Source organism: Oncorhynchus nerka, linkage group LG12 (genome assembly GCF_034236695.1).
Source record: "Oncorhynchus nerka isolate Pitt River linkage group LG12, Oner_Uvic_2.0, whole genome shotgun sequence".
Lineage (NCBI taxonomy): Eukaryota > Metazoa > Chordata > Actinopteri > Salmoniformes > Salmonidae > Oncorhynchus > Oncorhynchus nerka.
Window position 1 is genome coordinate 81,104,159 of NC_088407.1, and position 20,021 is coordinate 81,124,179.

The 20,021-nt window shown below is 44.3% G+C and overlaps 2 protein-coding genes across 2 annotated transcripts; both read right to left on the reverse strand.

Annotated features, from left to right (window-relative positions):
• Positions 1–2,457: 2,457 nt before the first annotated feature.
• Positions 2,458–4,868, reverse strand: pfn4 (profilin family member 4). Its single transcript, XM_029651319.2, has 4 exons — positions 4,419–4,868; positions 3,950–4,084; positions 3,696–3,801; positions 2,458–3,528 (listed from the first exon to the last, which is right to left on the reverse strand). The coding sequence occupies exons 1-4, from the start codon at positions 4,533–4,535 to the stop codon at positions 3,500–3,502; spliced, it is 387 nt and encodes a 128-aa protein (XP_029507179.1). The 5' UTR covers positions 4,536–4,868; the 3' UTR covers positions 2,458–3,499.
• A 98-nt stretch (positions 4,869–4,966) lies between these two features.
• Positions 4,967–17,737, reverse strand: gcfc2 (GC-rich sequence DNA-binding factor 2). The gene is made up of 18 exons (XM_029651318.2): positions 17,350–17,737; positions 16,732–16,827; positions 16,479–16,640; positions 15,845–16,087; positions 15,428–15,531; positions 15,071–15,198; positions 14,712–14,895; positions 14,434–14,557; positions 14,212–14,275; positions 13,468–13,562; positions 12,998–13,197; positions 12,755–12,899; positions 10,259–10,380; positions 8,023–8,099; positions 7,638–7,704; positions 5,580–5,726; positions 5,276–5,409; positions 4,967–5,178 (listed from the first exon to the last, which is right to left on the reverse strand). Exons 1-18 carry the CDS (start codon positions 17,684–17,686, stop codon positions 5,061–5,063), a joined length of 2,547 nt encoding a protein of 848 aa, XP_029507178.1. The 5' UTR covers positions 17,687–17,737; the 3' UTR covers positions 4,967–5,060.
• Positions 17,738–20,021: the final 2,284 nt, after the last annotated feature.

Here is a 20,021-nt window from a genome sequence, read left to right on the forward strand (position 1 = left end):
ATGAGCCAATCAAATGTTATCAGTGTTAGATGATAAGGTATTTCACTCTGAATAAAAAGGTTGCTGACAGAATCATTTATTGTTGCTGACCTTAGTCCTACAACACACAAAGACAACCTTTTCCCTAGAGAACAACAGCATAACTGTAGGCCTACACAACTTTGACTCGACCAATAAACGCACACAACGCTCCCACAACCTTTTAGAGAACACAACCAGCATACAACATCCACACAACCCCCGATCACCTACCTATTGACCTGCCAACAGAACAGACATTCCTCTGCATGAGAACAGAGTTATTGTGTGTCTCTGACTATCCTATCCCTGCCTGCCTGAACTAATCTGCTCATTAATGTCTAGATTAGGAGAGGAACTCCCAGAAAACGAGTGAAAGAGTGGGATATAGAGACTAGAAGAAGGGAGAAGGAAAGGCAGATTGGGTCTCTGCTCCTACTGCCTCAGTCATGGGAATGATTAGATTATGACAATGTAGGACCATCATTTATGTAACACACACACATCTCAAAAAATAATGAAGCGACTGTCTCTGAGCCAAAAACACAAACCAACCAAGACTGGCATGCAGAGAGAGAGGCCACGTCAAGGAAAATACACACCACACATCAGGGAATATACACACCTCCCTTTTTCTCCATCACATATTAACAAACAACCAAACAAGCAATGATCATATTAAATATAATGAACATGGCAGTTGGTGGCATGACTCAAGACTGTGTGAGCCCACTGAGCTAAAAGCTTGGCATCCGCTAACATCAGTCTTCAAGTTACAGACAGGGGTGCCCCTGTTCATCACCACATTGTGTGGTTAGCTGCTGTTGGTGCAGGGGTGGAGAAAACTGTGCATCTCTCCAGGGAGTGTTTCCCACCACTGTGTTAAAGTTCCAGTGAGAGACTTCAGTCACATCATATACCTTACAATGGAGTTGGAGCGCACCTCTGATAAGTGGGTCATGGAGTGCACTTAAGAGATGTCACTATGCAGACGTAGCAGGACACTAGAGTTGTTAGTGCGCACCTCTGATAAGTGGGTCATGGAGTGCACTTAAGAGATGTCACTATGCAGACGTAGCAGGACACTAGAGTTGTTAGTGCGCACCTCTGATAAGTGGGTCATGGAGTGCACTTAAGAGATGTCACTATGCAGACGTAGCAGGACACTAGAGTTGTTAGTGCGCACCTCTGATAAGTGGGTCATGGAGTGCACTTAAGAGATGTCACTATGCAGACGTAGCAGGACACTAGAGTTGTTAGTGCGCACCGCTGATAAGTGGGTCATGGAGTGCACTTAAGAGATGTCACTATGCAGACGTAGCAGGACACTAGAGTTGTTAGTGCGCACCGCTGTAGCAGGACACTAGAGTTGTTAGTGCGCACCGCTTCCCCTCATTTACCCACAGTCCTCGTCTGCGCCTCAATCTCACTGTAGGATCATTACGTCACCTTTCATCCACTGTCTCACTGCTGTTTCTCCCTTGTGAAAAAGTATTTTCCGCTAACACAAAGAAATAATACGCCTTCAAGTTACAAAATATCTATGTTTTCCTGTGAGTTCTGTTGATAATAGAGCCCCACAGGGGAGGTGTCATAATACCCATGCAACCTAGCAGTCAAACAGGGAAATGGTTCCGATCAATTGTTTTTGCACAATTCATTTTTCCAATTGGGTATTTTAGAAACACTTGAAATAAGGGCAGCGTTTCGTGTAGACTGATCCTGGCGTGACGTTTTGATGATGGAACTCTCTCTGGACAGGGTGACATATCGGCTCTATTTACTCGGATTCTAAAATGCTACAGTAATTAGTGGGTGGGTGGGGTGGGGAAATTCAGGCGACTATATCGATATAAATAATCTTGTCCTAGAGAGATTTACACGGTTATCAAAACACAGCAATTATTTTAAGTGTTTCTAAAAATGAATGAGGGAAAAATGATTGGAACCATTTCCTTTTTTGACCACAGAGTTTTATGGGTTTTATGACTCATACTGTGGGACTCTGTGCTTGATAGATGTTGTTCTCCATGTTAAAAAGGTCTCTCTTCTTCTAACCAATCATGCAGGCTGACACAAGCACAAATCCTCACAAATCCTCTATGAGGAATTCAGGAGACGTGTCAGAGTGTGTGTGCAACCACATGGACAGGCGGCTGATTCTTTGTGACCGCCCTGCTTCCATTTTTAGAGGTTTCAACCAGAACTTGACAACAAAGGTCACATTCCTTTAAAAGCACAGGTGCCCTGACCGCATGTGACAGAGAGTGCAGGAAGTCTGTGTGCTACCATGCACTCTTGTTTGTCTCTCTGCAGCATGTACTGTGGAGTCTGGAATTATTGGATCCCTTGACAAAGATGAGGAAAAAAAGACTGTATAAAATCAATAATACAGAAAGCCAGCTACATTGCTAAAACATTTATTATTTTATGCTTGGGGTTGTTGTCTTGCTGGAAGATCCACTTGCGGCCACGTTTCTGCCTCCTGGCAGAGGCAACCAGGTTTTTGGCAAAAAATGTCCTGGTACTTGGTAAAGTTCATGATGTCGTTGACCTTAACAAAGACCCTAGGACCAGTGGAAGTAAAACAGCCTCATAACATCAAAGATCCACCACAATATTTTACAGTAGGGATGAGGTATTTTCTGAAAATGTGTTCTTTCGAAGGCCAAAGCCCCTGCTGCAGTGTGGCCAGAGCTCTATTTTCATGTCATATAACCATAGCAACAATACAAGTGTCAAAGCCAATTAGCAAACTCCAGGCAGTGGTATGGTCAGATGGTGGGTTTGGCCTTCCGAAACAACACATATGCAGAAAACACCTCATCCCTACTGTAAAATATGGTGGGGGATCTTTGATGTTTTGACTCAGTTACAGATTTCCTTTATTTGTTCACATGAGGAAATTCATTTACACAGCTTCAGCTCTGAAACACTCATCAAGGCTACGTCAGGGTGTGTGTGTGTGTGTTCATGCGCATATGTGTAAAGTGCGAGTGTGTAGTTAGGTTAATCATGTTATCACCACAAGGGGTTGGAGAGTAATTGAAGCGTTTGAACAGAAAGTCTGCGATGAACAGAGACAGTTTAAAAAGGCCTTTAGCCACGAACCCCCAAAACCATGTCTGTCTGCTGAGGAGTAGAATCAGATGTGATAGAGCAGGGCTGGAAATACAGCATCTCATTGACCATGGTTGGTCATAATGCCTGTTCTAAGAGGATCTCAACACTAAAAACTGTTCTTGGACCACACAGCTGGGTTATTTACTATTGACTACCACCTAGTGGTTAAACCTGTATACTGCGAGAGGGGACAGGGGCAAGTTCATAGAAAGAAAACAAACACACACCGACTTTCTCCGAAACATGTTTGTCCTCCTTAGCAGGTGGCCTAACATGGACCTGTAGGCAACTGTTTAACTTGACCAGTCCACTTCATCCGTTTCATCCATCAGAACGCTGCTCCTCTTCAGGTCTTGCTTCATTTTCCCTTTTCCTTGAGGTACACAGCTGAAATGCATATAGCTCATGATATTACATATTAGTCAAACACATAAAACAAACAGCCCTCATATCTGACTTGTAAATAATACACAGTCAATAATCCATCGCCTTTAAAACCTGCAGTTGAAAGCTGTTTAATTAAAAGGCTGTAAGAAGCATCAACATCCCCCTACCTAGTTTCTCGACAGCCTCCACACACACGCTAGGGTACATGCTGTCATTGTATGTGGCCACTATAACGTACAGAGCAGTCTTCACAAGAATCAAGCCATGTGTTCCCTGTTAAGAGAAAAAATATCCATCAGACCAGACCTTTCAACAACAAAACAAGTACAGTGCAGTATAGCTGCACTAAACTGCAAAACCACTGCTGGAAAACTGGGACAATAATACACGTATATTCATAAATTGTGATGAGCCTACTGACACATTTGCAGTAGATGGAGTTCCTGTCAGCTCGGACACAGGTGTATGCTTTGTCTTGAAAGTAGAAGCCCCGTTCTCTGGTCGATGTCATGTGCTTGAAAGAGTCTATGAAAATCTGGGCTTGTGTAGGAAGAACCTGTAAAGTTACAGTGCGAAGGGTAACATAATGAATCTGATCGGAGACAGATGGTTTTTAGGCTTCCAGATTAATCCACTTCCTCATTGCTTTGATCCATCCAACTGCCTCAACCCCATATGAGGAAAATCATGAATTCTGAAAACTATAATATATTGCACCACAATGCCTCTTCCAATTTGAGGTTTTGGAAGATAAGTAGTTGCTACACAATGGGGTGCCCTGTGAAGTGGGCTTTGACTTGGATGTCAATACGGGAATTGGATTGTGTTGATTGCGATGTCTGAATGTTCATTAATTTTTTTGTACAACAAAAGCGACATGACGAACTTGCCTGAAACCTTGCAGACGCCGCCGTTACTGCTGCAGTCTTGGCAACCAGAATGACAGCGCTTTCCACGTGTTTTGTATCGATAAGACAGTCATTTATCAAATTCTGAAATTGGTTCATAATAACCAATTTTGTCAAAGACTGTATAGTAGGTCTTGCCTAGGTCAGAGAACTAACGTTAGCGTTACTGCTGATACTTTTCCCCCTTCAGCGAGGTGGACGACGTTTCCATGGAGACAATCGGTGGGTGTTACTAGCATAAAGAGATCGTAGTGAAAACATGCGTCTGCTAATGGTTCCCATTGTAATTGATCCTTGATACATTTAGCATACATCAATTTAAAAAAAGAAAACACTGCCATTACATACTGTACAATTTGTTTTTCTTCTCCTCTACACACAAAAAACACCCATTCAACACATTTTTACAAGAAAGGATGGATGCATTTTTAGCCCTAGGGATGAAGCTACAAGCGCTCTACCCTTTTCTTGTGAGATAAGACCAGAAGCAAAAATAAAACAGTTCGGAAGGCAACTGGACCAAACATCTGTTCAAACATCTCAAATATTTATTTATAGATTAAAAAAATACAAATAAAGTTGCAACACATATTACATGATGTATGGTTGACACAGTAGGACACACTAGGACAGTTTGAGTGTGTCCACCAGGTCTTTGTAATGGTATTTGTCCGATATCGTCTCTACCTTGTCCCAGGCCTGGATGCTTCCCAAAACAGTCAGCACGTCGCTCACCACAGCCCTACAGAAACCACATTACATACATTATCAAAACACTACCTTCACCATGGTACATTAATCTGCCTAAAAGTACATTTGAGGTAGGCAGGCAGTTTTACCGTGTGTTGGGGTGGTCAGGCTGCTGTTTGCAGACTGAATGGGCAGTCTGGAGGAGGTGGTCACTGAAGGACTTCAGCTGAGAGGGACAGGAGCTCAGGTCTTTAAACCAGGACTTAGGAAAACACACCGCGACCTGCTCAGCGTGAGGGAAATCTTAGTTCATTTGAGAAAAACTTGAAAATGACACCACTAAACTGAGTCATCTCAAAAGACAGCAGAGCAATTATTCCCCAAGCAAACAACTTGAAACCTCCATATAGAGAATACATTAACATTAGACACACATGCGATTCACCTACACACCTTTTTACATGTGTGGACAGAGTCATGTGAGTGGGTCTCGTTGAGTAGCGTCATCATCAGGTAGCGGTTCAGGAGTTTGTCCAACATTAGCTCCCTCAGAACATGTTCAGATATCAACCCATCCCACTGGCCAATGTTACCTAGGAGCTGATGCACAAGAGACAAAACAACACTAAAAGCAATGCATTGGATGTTACAGAAATAGCAAGAGAGACAATCAAATCATATTTTATTTGGTCACATGCGCCAAATGCTTACTTTACAAGCCCTCAACCAACAATCTAGTTCAAGAAAGAGTTAAGAAAAGATCTACTAAATAAATTAAAGTAAAAAATAAAATCAAAAAGAAACAAAATAACAATAATGAGACTGTATACAGGTTAGTCGAGGTCATTTGTACATGTAGGTAAGGGTAAAGTGACTATGCATAGATAATAAACAGCGAATAGCAGCAGTGTACATGTAGGTAGGGGTAAAGTGACTATGCATAGATAATAAACAGCGAATAGCAGCAGTGTACATGTAGGTAGGGGTAAAGTGACTATGCATAGATAATAAACAGTAGTACAGGTTAGTAGAGGTCAGTTGTACATGTAGGTAGGGTAAAGTGACTATGCATAGATAATAAACAGCGAATAGCAGCAGTGTAGAAACAGGGGGGGGTCAATGGAAATAGTCCAGGTAGCCATTTGATTAGCTGTTCAGGAGTCTTATGACTTGGGGGTAGAAACTGTTAAGGAGCCTTGTGGACCTAGACTTGGCGCTCCGGTACCACTTGCCGTGCGGTAGTAGAGAGAACAGTTTGACAAGGGTGACTGGAGTCTTTGACAATTTTTAGGGTCTTCCTCTGACAAAGCCTAGTATATAGGTCCTGGATGTTAGGAAGCCTGGTCCCAGGGATGTACTGGGCTGTGCACAATACCCCATGTAGTGCTTTACGGTCGCATGCCGAGCAGTTGTCGGACCAGGCAGTGATGCAACCGGTCAGGATGCTCTCAATGGTGCAGCTGTATAACTATGAGGATCTGGGGACCATTGCCAAATCTTTTCAGTCTCCTGAGGGGGAAAAGGCATTGTCGTGCCCTCTTTATGACTGTCTTGGTGTGTTTGGACCATGATAGTTTGTTGGTGATGTGGACACCAAGGACCTTGAAGCTCTCAACCTGCTCCACTACAGCCTCGTCGATGTGAATGGCGGCATGTTCATCCCCTCCTTTTCCTGTAGTTCACGATCAGGTCCTTTGTCTTGCTCACGTTGAGCACGACAAAGGGAGAGGTTGTTGTCCTGGCACCACACTGCCAGGTCCCTGACCCCCCCCTATAGGCTGACTAGTCTCCCTGTACCTGCCGCTGAAAAACATCCCCCCCAGCATGATGCTGCCACCACCATGCTTCACCGTAGGGATGGTGCCAGGTGTCCTCCAGACGTGATGTTTGGCATTCAGGTTGTGATAAAGCCCGGGATCGAACCCAGGTTGCGATGCAGTGCCTTAGACTGCTGCACCAGTCGGGAGGCAATTTGTTTAAAAAAATATATATTTTGCAAATCTTTCTAGAAACCGGTTTTCGCTTTGTCATTATGGGGTGTTGTGTGCAGATTAATGAGGGGGAAATTTTTTATTTTTTACATTTTAGAATAAGGCGGTAACGTAACAAAATGTGGAAGGGTCTGAATACATTCTGAATGCACTGCAGCTGCAAAAATCAACACAAAGCTCTGTCTCCCTCTTAACTATTGGTAGAAATTGTAATCTCCTCATTTTCCTGCAGCAAAATTTGCCTGCATTAGGCTATTGTTGATATGTGTATTTCACGCTATGTTGAGGTAAACATCTTAGTATAATGCTTGTATGGATAATGCAATCAAATGCATTGCAGTTAAAAATGACTGGCTACCAACACCGAGTTCTGTATGTTAGCTATGCTACCAGTTTATACGAACGGGAGTTAGCATTTGCAGTGGGCTAACTGAGCCACATGGTCACTACAGTACACCATCCACTCATGGGAAGCACACCATCGAAAAAAAGACTATTTTAAAATAGTGTTTTTACGTACCTTCACAGCTGTCCAGAACTGCTGGTCTCTGAACCTCCTCTGTGGAGAGGACTTGTCATCTAAAAACCTGTCAAAACAACCAGGCAGTTATGGTCAAGTAAGCTTCGTTATGACAAGCTTGGTATAAACATGTTCCAGTGTGAAATTTCTAGCTCAGGGCTCTCCAACCCTATTCCTGGAGAGTTACCATCCTGTAAATGTTCGCTCCAACTCTAATTTAGAGCACACGATTCTAATTCTGGATGATCAATTGATCACAACTGAGGTTAGAGTGAAAAAACGTACAGGAGGGTGGTCCTCCAGGAACATGGTTGGAGAACCTTGGTCTAGCTAGATGAACCACTTAAAGAATCACATTGAGACAACCCTGGGTGGATTCACTCACTTCTTAGGGTACAGAGGGATGAAGATGTCATCATCCACGGAACTCCTCATTCTACCACTCACTGCTTCAACAAAGGCCTGGCAGGGGACAGGATCGAATGAAAACACAGGACAGGGACGGACAGAGGGAACTAATTTACATTCTGACACACTCACTGCTTCAACAAAGGCCTGGCAGGGGACAGGATCGAATGAAAACACAGGACAGGGACGGACAGAGGGAACTAATTTACATTCTGACACACTCACAGGAAGTAGGTTAGGTTTCAAAATGTTTCTCTCCAATTCTGACTACAGCCAGTCAACATTCTGGTTGGCATTCTTTGTGACTAGAACCTTGACTAGGGAAGTGGTTCGCAAAGCAAAGCCAAAGGGTTGGCTACTTTAAAGAGTTTCAAATATATTTTGATTTGTTTAACACTTTTTTTTATTACTATATGATTCCATATGTGTTATTTCATTAGTTTTGATGTCTTCACTATAAGTCTACAAAAGTAAATATAAAGAAAAACCCATGAATGAGTAGGTGTGTCCGAACTTGACTGGTAAAGTATATAGACAGAAAGTATTCAGACCCCTTGACTTTCCACATTTTGTTACGTCATAGGCTTCTCTAAAATGGATTAAAAAATGAAATAAATCCTCAACAATCTATACACAATACCCCATAATGACAGTGAAAACAGGTTAAGAAATGTTTGCAAATTTATTACAAATTCAAAACAGAAATACCTTATCTACATAAGTATTCTGACCCGTTGCGATGAGACTCGAAATTGAGCTCAGGTGCATCCTGTTTCCATTGATCATCCTTGAGATGTTTCTACAACTTGATTGGGGTCCACCTCTGGTAAATTCAATTGATTGGACATGATTTGGAAAGGCACACACCTGTCTATATAAGGTCCCACAGTTGACAGTGCATGTCAGAGCAAAAACCAAGCCATGCGGTCAAAATAATTGTCCGTAGAGCTCCGAGACAGGATTGTGTCGAGGCACAGATCTGGGGAAGGGTACCAAAACATTTCTGCATTATTGAAGGTCACCAAGAACACATTCTGGAAGAAGTTTGGAACCTCCAATTCTCTTCCTAGGGCTGGCCACCCAGCCAAACTGAGCAATCGGGGGAGAAAAGCCTTGAATGCCAAACGTCACATCTGGATGAAACCTGGCACCATACCCAAGGCACAGCATGGTGGTGGCAGCATCATGTCTGGAGGAAACCTGGCACCATACCTACGGTGAAGCATGGTGGTGGCAGCATCATGTCTGGAGGAAACCTGGCACCATACCTACGGTGAAGCATGGTGGTGGCAGCACCATGTCTGGAGGAAACCTGGCACCATACCTACGGTGAAGCATGGTGGTGGCAGCATCATGTCTGGAGGAAACCTGGCACCATACCTACGGTGAAGCATGATGGTGGCAGCATCATGTCTGGAGGAAACCTGGCACCATACCTACGGTGAAGCATGGTGGCGGCAGCATCATCAGGGACTGATGAACGAAGCAAAGTACAGAGAGACCCTTGATGGAAACTTGCTCCAGAGCTCTCAGGACCTTAGACTGAGGGTGACGGTTCACCTTCCAACAGGACAACGAACCTAAGCACACAGCCAAGACAACGCAGGAGTGGCTTCAGGACAAGTCTCTGAATGTCCTTGGAGTGGCCCAGCCAGAGCCCAGACGTGAACTGGATCGAAACACCTCTCCAACATGACAGAGCTTGCTTTGTCATTATGTTGTATTGTGTGTAGATTGATGAGGGGAAAAACATAATTTCATCAGTTTTAGAATAAGGCTGTAACGTAACAAAATGTAGAAAAAGTCAAGGGGTCTCAATAATTCCCGAATTCACTGTATTAGTATTTTATGTACTGTTTGAAATGCAGGTTAGCGTTTTTCGTCATGAATCTTGTTCTGGAGGCAGCTCTGCAGAGTGGTCACTAGCTGGCACAGACACAATGTCATAACATCTGATTATAAACTTTAACCACACTGCTAACCCTAAAGCCTAACCTTAAATTATGCCCAACATTTTACAATATAGCCATTCTGCAGCCGGCCTATATAAGACGAAGTCGCTCAGTTCTGCCTCCAGGACAAAATTCATGACAATAAAACGTCAACCTGCATTGGAAACAGAGGGGGGAGACAGGCTGTCTCCAGTTGGGAGTTGCATATGTGACTGGCTGGAAGTGTTGTTGCTGCACTGGAGATGCAATATTAACTGTTACCTTGACCGGTTTGCTCTGCTCTCCCTCAAACAGAGAGTAGTCATCCTCCAGTCTGTGACACAGCTCAGACAGACACAGAGACTGACGGCTGGACAGAGGGTCCCACACCAACTCCACAAAACCTGTGAGGAGGAGGGACGCACATTAAAGTGACACAGTCCTCAGTAAAGTCACAGGCCCACTCATGACAACATTGATAAAGGGAGTGAGTTACACAGTATTACAAAGTATGGAGTTAAGTATGGGGTTTTTACTTGGACTATGTTCTACATTGTAGAATAATAGTCAAGACATCAAAACGTATGAAATAACACATATGGAATCATGTAGTAAACAAATCAAAATATATTTTACATTCTTCAAAGAAGCCACACTTCAACGAGTGGAGAGCGAAGGAAAAGCAGACAAGTGCTCAGCATATGTGGGAACTCCTTCAAGACGGTTAGAAAAGCATTCCAGATGAAGCTGGTTGAAAGAGTGTGCAAAGCTGTCAAAGGCAAAGGGTGGATCCTTTACATTTACATTTACATTACATTTAAGTCATTTAGCAGACGCTCTTATCCAGAGCGACTTACAAATTGGTGCATTCACCTTATGACATCCAGTGGAACAGCCACTTTACAATAGTGCATCTAAATCTTTTAAGGGGGGGTGAGAAGGATTACTTTATCCTATCCTAGGTATTCCTTAAAGAGGTGGGGTTTCAGGTGTCTCCGGAAGGTGGTGATTGACTCATTAAAAATTAAAAAATACACTGCTCAAAAAAATAAAGGGAACACTTAAACAACACAATGTAACTCCAAGTCAATCACACTTCTGTGAAATCAAACTGTCCACTTAGGAAGCAACACTGATTGACAATACATTTCACATGCTGTTGTGCAAATGGAATAGACAACAGGTGGATATTATAGGCAATTAGCAAGACACCCCCAATAAAGGAGTGGTTCTGCAGGTGGTGAACACAGACCACTTCACAGTTCCTATGCTTCCTGGCTGATGTTTTGGTCACTTTTGAATGCTGGCGGTGCTTTCACTCTAGTGGTAGCATGAAACGGAGTCTACAACCCACACACGTGGCTCAGGTAGTGCAGCTCATCCAGGATGGAACATCAATGCGAGCTGTGGCAAGAAGGTTTGCTGTGTCTGTCAGGGTAGTGTCCAGTGCATGGAGGTGCTACCAGGAGACAGGCCAATACATCAGGAGAAGTGGAGGAGGCCGTAGGAGGGCAACAACCCAGCAGCAGTACCGCTACCTCCGCCTTTGTGCAAGGAGGAGCACTGCCAGAGCCCTGCAAAATGACCTCCAGCAGGCCACAAATGTGCATGTGTCTACTCAAATGGCCAGAAACAGACTCCATGAGGGTGGTATGAGGGCCGATGTCCACAGGTGGGGGTTGTGCTTACAGCCCAACACCGTGCAGGACGTTTGGCATTTGCCAGAGAACACCAAGATTGGAAAATTCGCCACTGGCACCCTGTGCTCTTCACAGATGAAAGCAGGTTCACACTGAGCATGTGACAGACGTGACAGAGTCTGGAGACGCCGTGGAGAACGTTCTGCTGCCTGCAACATCCTCCAGCATGACCGGTTTGGCGGTGGGTTAGTCATGGTGTGGGGAGGCATTTCTTTGGGGGGGGGGCGCACAGCCCTCCATGTGCTCGCCAGAGGTAGCCTGACTGCCATTAGGTACCGAGATGAGATCCTCAGACCCCTTGTGAGACCATATGCTGGTGCGGTTGGCCCTGGGTTCCTCCTAATGCAAGACAATGCTAGACCTCATGTGGCTGGAGTGTGTCAGCAGTTCCTGCAAGAGGAAGGCATTGATGCTATGGACTGGCCCGCCCGTTCCCCAGACCTGAATCCAATTGAGCACATCTGGGACATCATGTCTCGCTCCATCCACCAACGCCACGTTGCACCACAGACTGTCCAGGAGTTGGCGGATGCTTTAGTCCAGATCTGGGAGGAGATCCCTCAGGAGACCATCCGCCACCTCATCAGGAGCATGCCCAGGCGTTGTAGGGAGGTCATACAGGCACGTGGAGGCCACACACACTACTGAGCCTCATTTGGACTTGTTTTAAGGACATTACATCAAAGTTGGATCAGCCTGTAGTGTGGTTTTCCACTTTAATTTTGAGTGTGACTCCAAATCCAGACCTCCATGGGTTGATCAATTTGATTTCCATTGATCATTTTTGTGTGATTTTGTTGTCATCACATTCAACTATGTAAAGAAAAAAGTATTTAATAAGAATATTTCATTCATTCAGATCTAGGAGGTGTTATTTTAGTGTTCCCTTCATTTATTTGAGCAGTGTATATATATTTTTTTTCTTAACACTTTTGGTTACTACAGGATTCCATGTATTATTTCATAGTTTGATGTCTTCACTGTTATTCTACAATGTAGAAAATACTAAACATAAAGAAAAACCCTTAATATTAGTGTCCACATTTTTGACTGGTACTGTGTATGTGTGTATGGTGACCTTGTATCTTGGGCAGGAGAGTCTTCTCTATGATTACAGGCAGTGTTTTCCTGTCAGTGTGGTCTGCCTCCTGGTAACCCAGGCCGTGACAGAACGTCTCTACAGCAGAGAACCACGGCAGGGCCTCAAAGTCCTCTCCTGCAGCCTGATACACACAGAGAATCATTATGACATCAAATACAGAGGTACGTCAAAATCAAACACAAAGAATGAACGGTGTGGCGTCCAGTACGTATTTTGTACCTGTAGGGGGTTCCAGCCTAAAAGTTGGTGTCTGATGAGCGGGTTGAGTAGTTTGGGCAGACAGAGGCTGATGTAGGCTGAGTGGTAGGACTCGGAGAAGGCTACTCTCCACTCGTTGAAGCGAGACAGAACCTTCTTCACCTCCCAGAAGTCCTCCTGCACGTCACAGAACACATCCTGGGACCTGCTCAGGATCTCCGCTGAATTAGACAGGAGGGATAAAGAGATGCGAGAGTGTAAACGCTGTCTGTTATTCTACATTATAGAGAGCAGCACTAAACTCAAAGGAATGGGATGGCAAATCTATAGCTGGATAGATAGATAATTAGATATATTTTGAATATTGCAGAAATCCTTTATTGCAGACACCCAATTGGGAATTAAATACTAGGCTGAAATTAAGGTGTCCCCAACACACGTTTGGTAAGTGGAGGACATATGTCCTCGCCCAAGACAGCTACACCGCTCACCTCTCGCCCTCTGCAGTTCTGCCTCTTCCTCAGGAGAAGGTTCGCTGTCGGCCGTCAGGCTACCATAGTCTTCCTCACCTGGCTCTCCTGACTCACTGGATGATCAGATCAAACAGTAGGTGGAAGTGAGCACGTAACATTGACACAGTGGTGGAAGTGAGCTCGTAACATCGTGACACAGTGGTGGAAGTGAGCGCGTAACATCGTGACACAGTGGTGGAAGTGACCGCGTAACATCGTGACACAGTGGTGGAAGTGACCGTGTAACATTGACACAGTGGTGGAAGTGAGCGCGTAACATCGTGACACAGTGGTGGAAGAGACCACGTAACATTGACACAGTGGTGGAAGTGAGCGCGTAACATTGTGATACAGTGGTTGGTGGAAGTGAGCGCGTAACATCGTGACACAGTGGTGGAAGTGAGCGCGTAACATTGACACAGTGGTGGAAGTGAGCGCGTAACATTGACACAGTGGTGGAAGTGAGCGCGTAACATTGACACAGTGGTGGAAGTGAGCGCGTAACATTGACACAGTGGCGGAAGTGAGCGCGTAACATTGACACAGTGGTGGAAGTGAGCGCGTAACATCGTGACACAGTGGTGGAAGTGAGCGCGTAACATCGTGACACAGTGGTGGACGTGAGCGCGTAACATTGACACAGTGGTGGAAGTGAGCGCGTAACATCGTGACTGGTTAAAGCTAAAGCGATGTGTTAGTACCTAACTGAGTATTCTCACGCACCTTTTATTTGTTTTTTCATTCCCACTTTCCCCGGTGTCTCCTTCACTCTGTGGATCAGTGGCATCTAGAGTGAGAGAGAGAGAGAGTGATAATAAGTCTAGAAATTCACCCAACTAGAACTAATAAACAGATGAAGAGAGTGGGAGGAGGAGTACTACAGTTAACATTCTGACTTTTCACTGACTAGGACCACACACTCATCGTATACAAACAGACACTCACAGCTGAGCTGCTGGAGGCTAGATGACTCCTGCCGTATAGCCTCTCGTCTCCTTGACAACAGTACCTCCGCCTGGTCAGACAGAAGAGTGTGCATGTCCACCTCCACACTGTTGATCTCTACCACCTAGAGATGATCAATTAATCAGTCAATCACTGTTGTTATTATCACCCCTCATTTACATTGTCTCAATCACAAACTTTCACATATTTCACAGTGCTTCCGTTTGTAATTTTAAAGACCAGAACATGCCAACAGACACTTCCAGAATTCCGCTGACCTTCTCTCTGAGACATTCCACCAGGTTCTGAATGTAGGTGTTGGTGTCCCGGTAGAACTGAAGCTGGCGGTCGGAGGAACCACTCTCCAGGTTCTCCAGAGAGGTTCTAGAGCTGTCCATGTCCACTTCCATCCTCCTCAGGTCTGCCTCATGAGCCCTGTGGACCTCCCTCAGATCACATAGTCTGGAGAGGGGAAGGAGAGAAAGAAGGAGATGTATGGTGGGAGGATGAAGGGGAGAGAGGAGAAGAGAAATGGAGAAAAGGTGGAGCTTTGATTTACTAGACAAACATTATTTTGCAGCTAGTGTACATGAGGTATATTGTATTGAGGAGGCAATGGAAGGATGAATGAACTGACTTCCCAGTGATCCTCTTCTTCACCACGCTGAGGCTGATGAGAGGCAGACACTCTGGGATGTTGACTCTCTGTTTCCGTCTACTACTACTGCTCCTCACAGAGCCACTGCCCTCACTGCCTGATGGACTCTAGGGGGACAGACAGAGTTAGGAGGTGGAATGAAACTGAAAGTGTGTGTGTGTAGGTGAGACAGAGGGGTGGAATGAAACTGAAAGTGTGTGCGTGTGTGTGTGTGTGGGTAGGTGAGACAGAGGAGTGGAATGAAACTGAAAGTGTGTGCGTGTGTGTGTGTGTGTGTGTGTAGGTGAGACAGAGGGGTGGAATGAAACTGAAAGTGTGTGTGTGTGCATATATTACCTGTTCCCCAGGGTGTCTCTTGACTCCCTTTCCAATCTGTTGCTCCTCCCAGAGGTTGTTGTCCTCGCTCTCCTGGTCGTCAGAATCACTAGCACCACTACCTCCTGTACCGAACAGGCAGGGATGGAGCGACAGAGCCATACAAGGAAATACAGAGAGAAAGACAGACTGTCACTTCCTCAAGTATCAACACAACAAGGACTAAAAACAAAGAGAACACATTTCAGCATTCAGTCAAAGGAGGTGTGATAAGCTCATCTACAACTCACTACACCGTCTCCAAGCCATAGATACATCATTATGGGGTTTGATTATAAACTGCCTGTTTATAATTTATTACTAAAACTAAAAAAATTAAACTTTTGCCCAGGACCACAAAACAATAGATCTTCCATTCTCTCAACTCCCTCCTCTCACCCATCTTCTCTGCTATCCTCTCCCTGATGGTTTTGGACCGCGGGGCAAACTCAATCCTGCGTTCATGGTCGTCTGGCTCATCATCGTCATCATAATCTTCGTCAGTGCGTTCCTCCAGGTCCTGGTCTGGGGTCCGGGGGGAGCTCTCCCCGTCTCTCCCCAGGGAGATGTAGTCTTTCTGGGCTCTGGCCGCCTGACGCTGCCTTCTGGCCGCCTGGATCCTTCTTGCATCTGGGATCACCACTATACACACACACACACACACACACACACACACGGGATGTCTCTTCAGAATGCTGCCTATCTGCCTGTCTCTGTGTAGACCAGTGGTGGACCATCTTACCCTGCAAGGGGCCGTTGTAGCTACAGGCTGGTTAAGACAAACTCATTCTTCGGAGCTATTTGATTTTGTCCATGTCCTGAAACTAACTTTTGTGTCTACCAGCCAGTGTGGCTGACTGATTAAAAAAAAAATATATATATATATAGATATATATATATATATATATATATATATAATTATTACTAGCCACTCAGAATTTTCACCAGCATTTGGCTGATGGCCGGTGCACATGTTTGGCATTGGATACATTATAGCCTTTTCTTTGGAGCCCGAGCTATCTGTGAGGCTGACCTGGTTTGTGTTTCTGAGTGGAGGACTTGGAGGATGTGGAGGACATGGAGGAGGCAGAGCTGGATGTGGAAGACTTGGCGCCTCCCTCTCCGTCGCTCTCTGATGACAGTTCTTCTCCGGAGCTTTCTTTCTGGGACACGACCACAGTCACATCTTTCCTGGCTGGGGTCAAAACAGACTTGGTTAGACTGATCAATCATCGAGCCTTAACAGTGGTGTTTGTACAGCATTAAAATGGCAACGTTGTGCTCACCAGTAGGCCGGGAGGTCTTTGCAGGGGAAGCCTCCTTTCTCCTGGCTTGGAAGACCACAGCTTTATCTGACGATTTCTTTAGTTTGAACTCAGATCCTTCAAAATGGGAAGAGAGAGAGAGAAAACTGTTATTAATAACACAACTGACTGTCTCTCTAAATCAAGACATTGGGTTCACCGTACATCTCAAATGGCTTCATATCCTTGTCAAACATGTCATTGAAACCTTGGGTGAATCTAAATTGTATTTCCTTGATTCCTCATGCCCTCCCCTCTGATCTTCTCTTCCAATGTGTTTTGAGAAGGGGGCAAGAAGCAACAATGCATTGAATCAAGGAAATACAATTGAGATTCACCCCTCTCCTCCACCTGAACTAGAGAACTAGCCAGGTGAAGGATAGGAAATTCATACATGGGATATTCAATTAATGTCCCATATTGCTGCCGCCGCCACCAGTCCTGTGTTTTCACTTTTCAGACAGTACAAATTAAGGACACAATGAGGGAAGCCACTTTACAGATACTCTTACACAACACCCACCTTACTGTCAGTTAGTGACGTTTGAAATACGTCTGTGGACTGTGAGTTTACATAACAAAAACAGGTCAAACGCGTACCCTCTTTCTCATTAGAGAAGCTGAGCACGTTTCCTTTCTTCTTCCGTCCATCCTTGTCCTCTTTACTGTCAGGCGGTCTAGTGCCAACGAACGGCCCACTAGTACCATATTCTACCGCGTCTTCAGCACCACTCGAGTCCGACTTGGGTGACTTCGCCTCCCGCTTGGAACTGCATGAGATCCCCCGATTCTGCGGCAACTTGACGGGCTTTATGCTAGAAGCGGTAGCTTGTGTTTTACTTCCATCATCCTCTCCGCTCTTCTGTTCATCTTCATCTTCATCGCTCGATTTTCCTTTCCTTTGCCTGAAGTTTCTTCGCGGTTTCTTGTTGAACATTTTCAGGACAAGGTGATCGTCGTGTAAATAAATCGCAATACGGTAAGTCGGAAATACATTTGAGAAGAAGTAAATCTGTCGGCAATCCTCTCGAAATGCATTTTGGGTCATGTAGTTAGTCAGTGTCAGGGACTCGGGTGGGGTGCGTTCACGGTCATTATAACGGCGTTTTAATTATATCAATATTTGACCAATTTCTGAAATTATAGTATTATGTGATAGTTACAGTATTTTGTGATTAATTGAATAAAAACACTATAGAAGTCTGAAAAACAGTAACAGTATTTTCTTATTATTGTTTCCAAGTCCTCCTTTTTAGCTGATCCAACAAGAGGAATACCCATAGACTTAGATAGACATCGCATCATTGTATCTGATCCATCATGGCATTTGTGAGAGCATGGGCAGCGCCATTGAGGCCATCTCCATTTTGAAGTAGGCCTAGTCAATTTTCTTATTCTACTACTTCTATGTATTGGCAAACAAACTGAAAGGGTGCATACTTCCATCTAAAGTGTGTTGTTTCAACATGTATAAAGCCAAGGTTGGCGATTTACTGCCAGCTACAAATATGGAATGTTTGCTCACAAGATGTTAAACATTATTCCTTAGTAGTTCATTTAAAAACAACCTCAACTTGAGCCAATGTCTTAAGTATTCGAACACTCCAACCTCATGAAAGTGACAAACTCACACATTTACATTTACACCATCTTAGATAAGCATTCCCCATTCAAAAAAATGTAGAACCAGGAACAGATATAGCCCTTGGTTCACTCCAGACCTGACTGCCCTTGACCAGCACAAAAATCTCCTGTGGCATACTGCATTAGCGTCGAGTAGCTCCCGCGATATGCAACTTCAGGGAAATTAGGAACCAATATACACAGGCAGTTAGGAAAGCAAAGGCTATCTTTTTCAAACAGAAATTTGCATCCTGTAGCACAAACTACAAAAAAGTTCTGGGCTAGGAAACACTGTCACCACTCATAAACCTACGATAATTGAGAATTTCAATAAGCATTTTTATACAGCTGGCCATGCTTTCCACCTGGCTACCCCTACCTCGGTCAACAGCCCTGCACCCCCCACTTAAATTTTCATCATAGGTACACTTCAACTATGACAGACAAAATGAGAAAAAAAAATCCAGAAAATCACATTGTACACACAAATACTTATTTTCCACCATAATTTGCAAATAAATTCATAAAAAATCCTACAATGTGATTTTCTGGATTTTTTTTCTCATTTTGTCTGTCATAGTTGAAGTGTACCTATGATGAAAATTACAGGCCTCTCTCATCTTTGTAAGTGGGAGAACTTGCACAATTGGTGGCTGACTAAATACTGTTCTGCCCCACTGTAGGTGGCCTACACGTAGAGAGACAGAGGGGGCGCTGTTTTACTCGCTCTGATGCTTTCTCCTGTGAGATACGTTCTGCCTCTTGTGAATTGAAGGAAAATTATGAAACACAAAGACACGAAAGATAAATAATTTCATGTTTGTTTGGAGGAGGGGGGCCTGGCTTCCCTTGATGTCAATGAATAAACACAACTGATGATAATAGGGCAAAATATTTGCTAGCTAGCTAATCAACAACTGTAAAGATGTATTTGAGAGTCAAGTGCTCATTATGCAACTTTGTATTCAATAAACGTTGGGGATGAAATATAGTTTACGCCATAGTTACGCACCAGTCGGATTTGTTGCTAAACAACCAACCCGTCCATAGAGGGAAGTTGGAAGGCTACCGCATCAATTCTTTCGACAACAGCTGATTGGCCAGTCCACCAGACCGACTCTGGTCTTCCAACATGGCGCCTTGTGCAGTTGCTAGGTGATTTGTGATGCAACTGCAAGACTTCTTTAGGCAGTAGAATTTAAAATGTATCAAAGAACTGATGGGGCAACTTCCAGGGGTGAGCTGAGCCATGTGGCTGGGTGTGTGTGGCTGGCTTGGGAAGTCAGTATGTCCGTAGGAGCAGCTTACCCTCTGGCAGTACAACCACAGAGATCCTATTAAATTACTATGCCATGTTTCCTAATCACACAAAATTGAATTGAATTGTCTTTGGGGAACAAATAGACTGTCTCAGTCTATCTAACCTTCTGTCACAGTTTACCAAATGCGAACTGAAAATATGGTTTTAGCTCAGTGTACACAAATGGGTGTGTCATGCTTCCACTGAATATTATGTCAATATTTGTCCTTTTTGTGTGATTAGTTCATGTCTTGAATTTCAGAAACATATCATGTGTTGGGCTAATATGTTGGATAGATGACGAAAGAGGTCACAGAAGACGGAAATGCATAAAGTTTCCCACTTATTC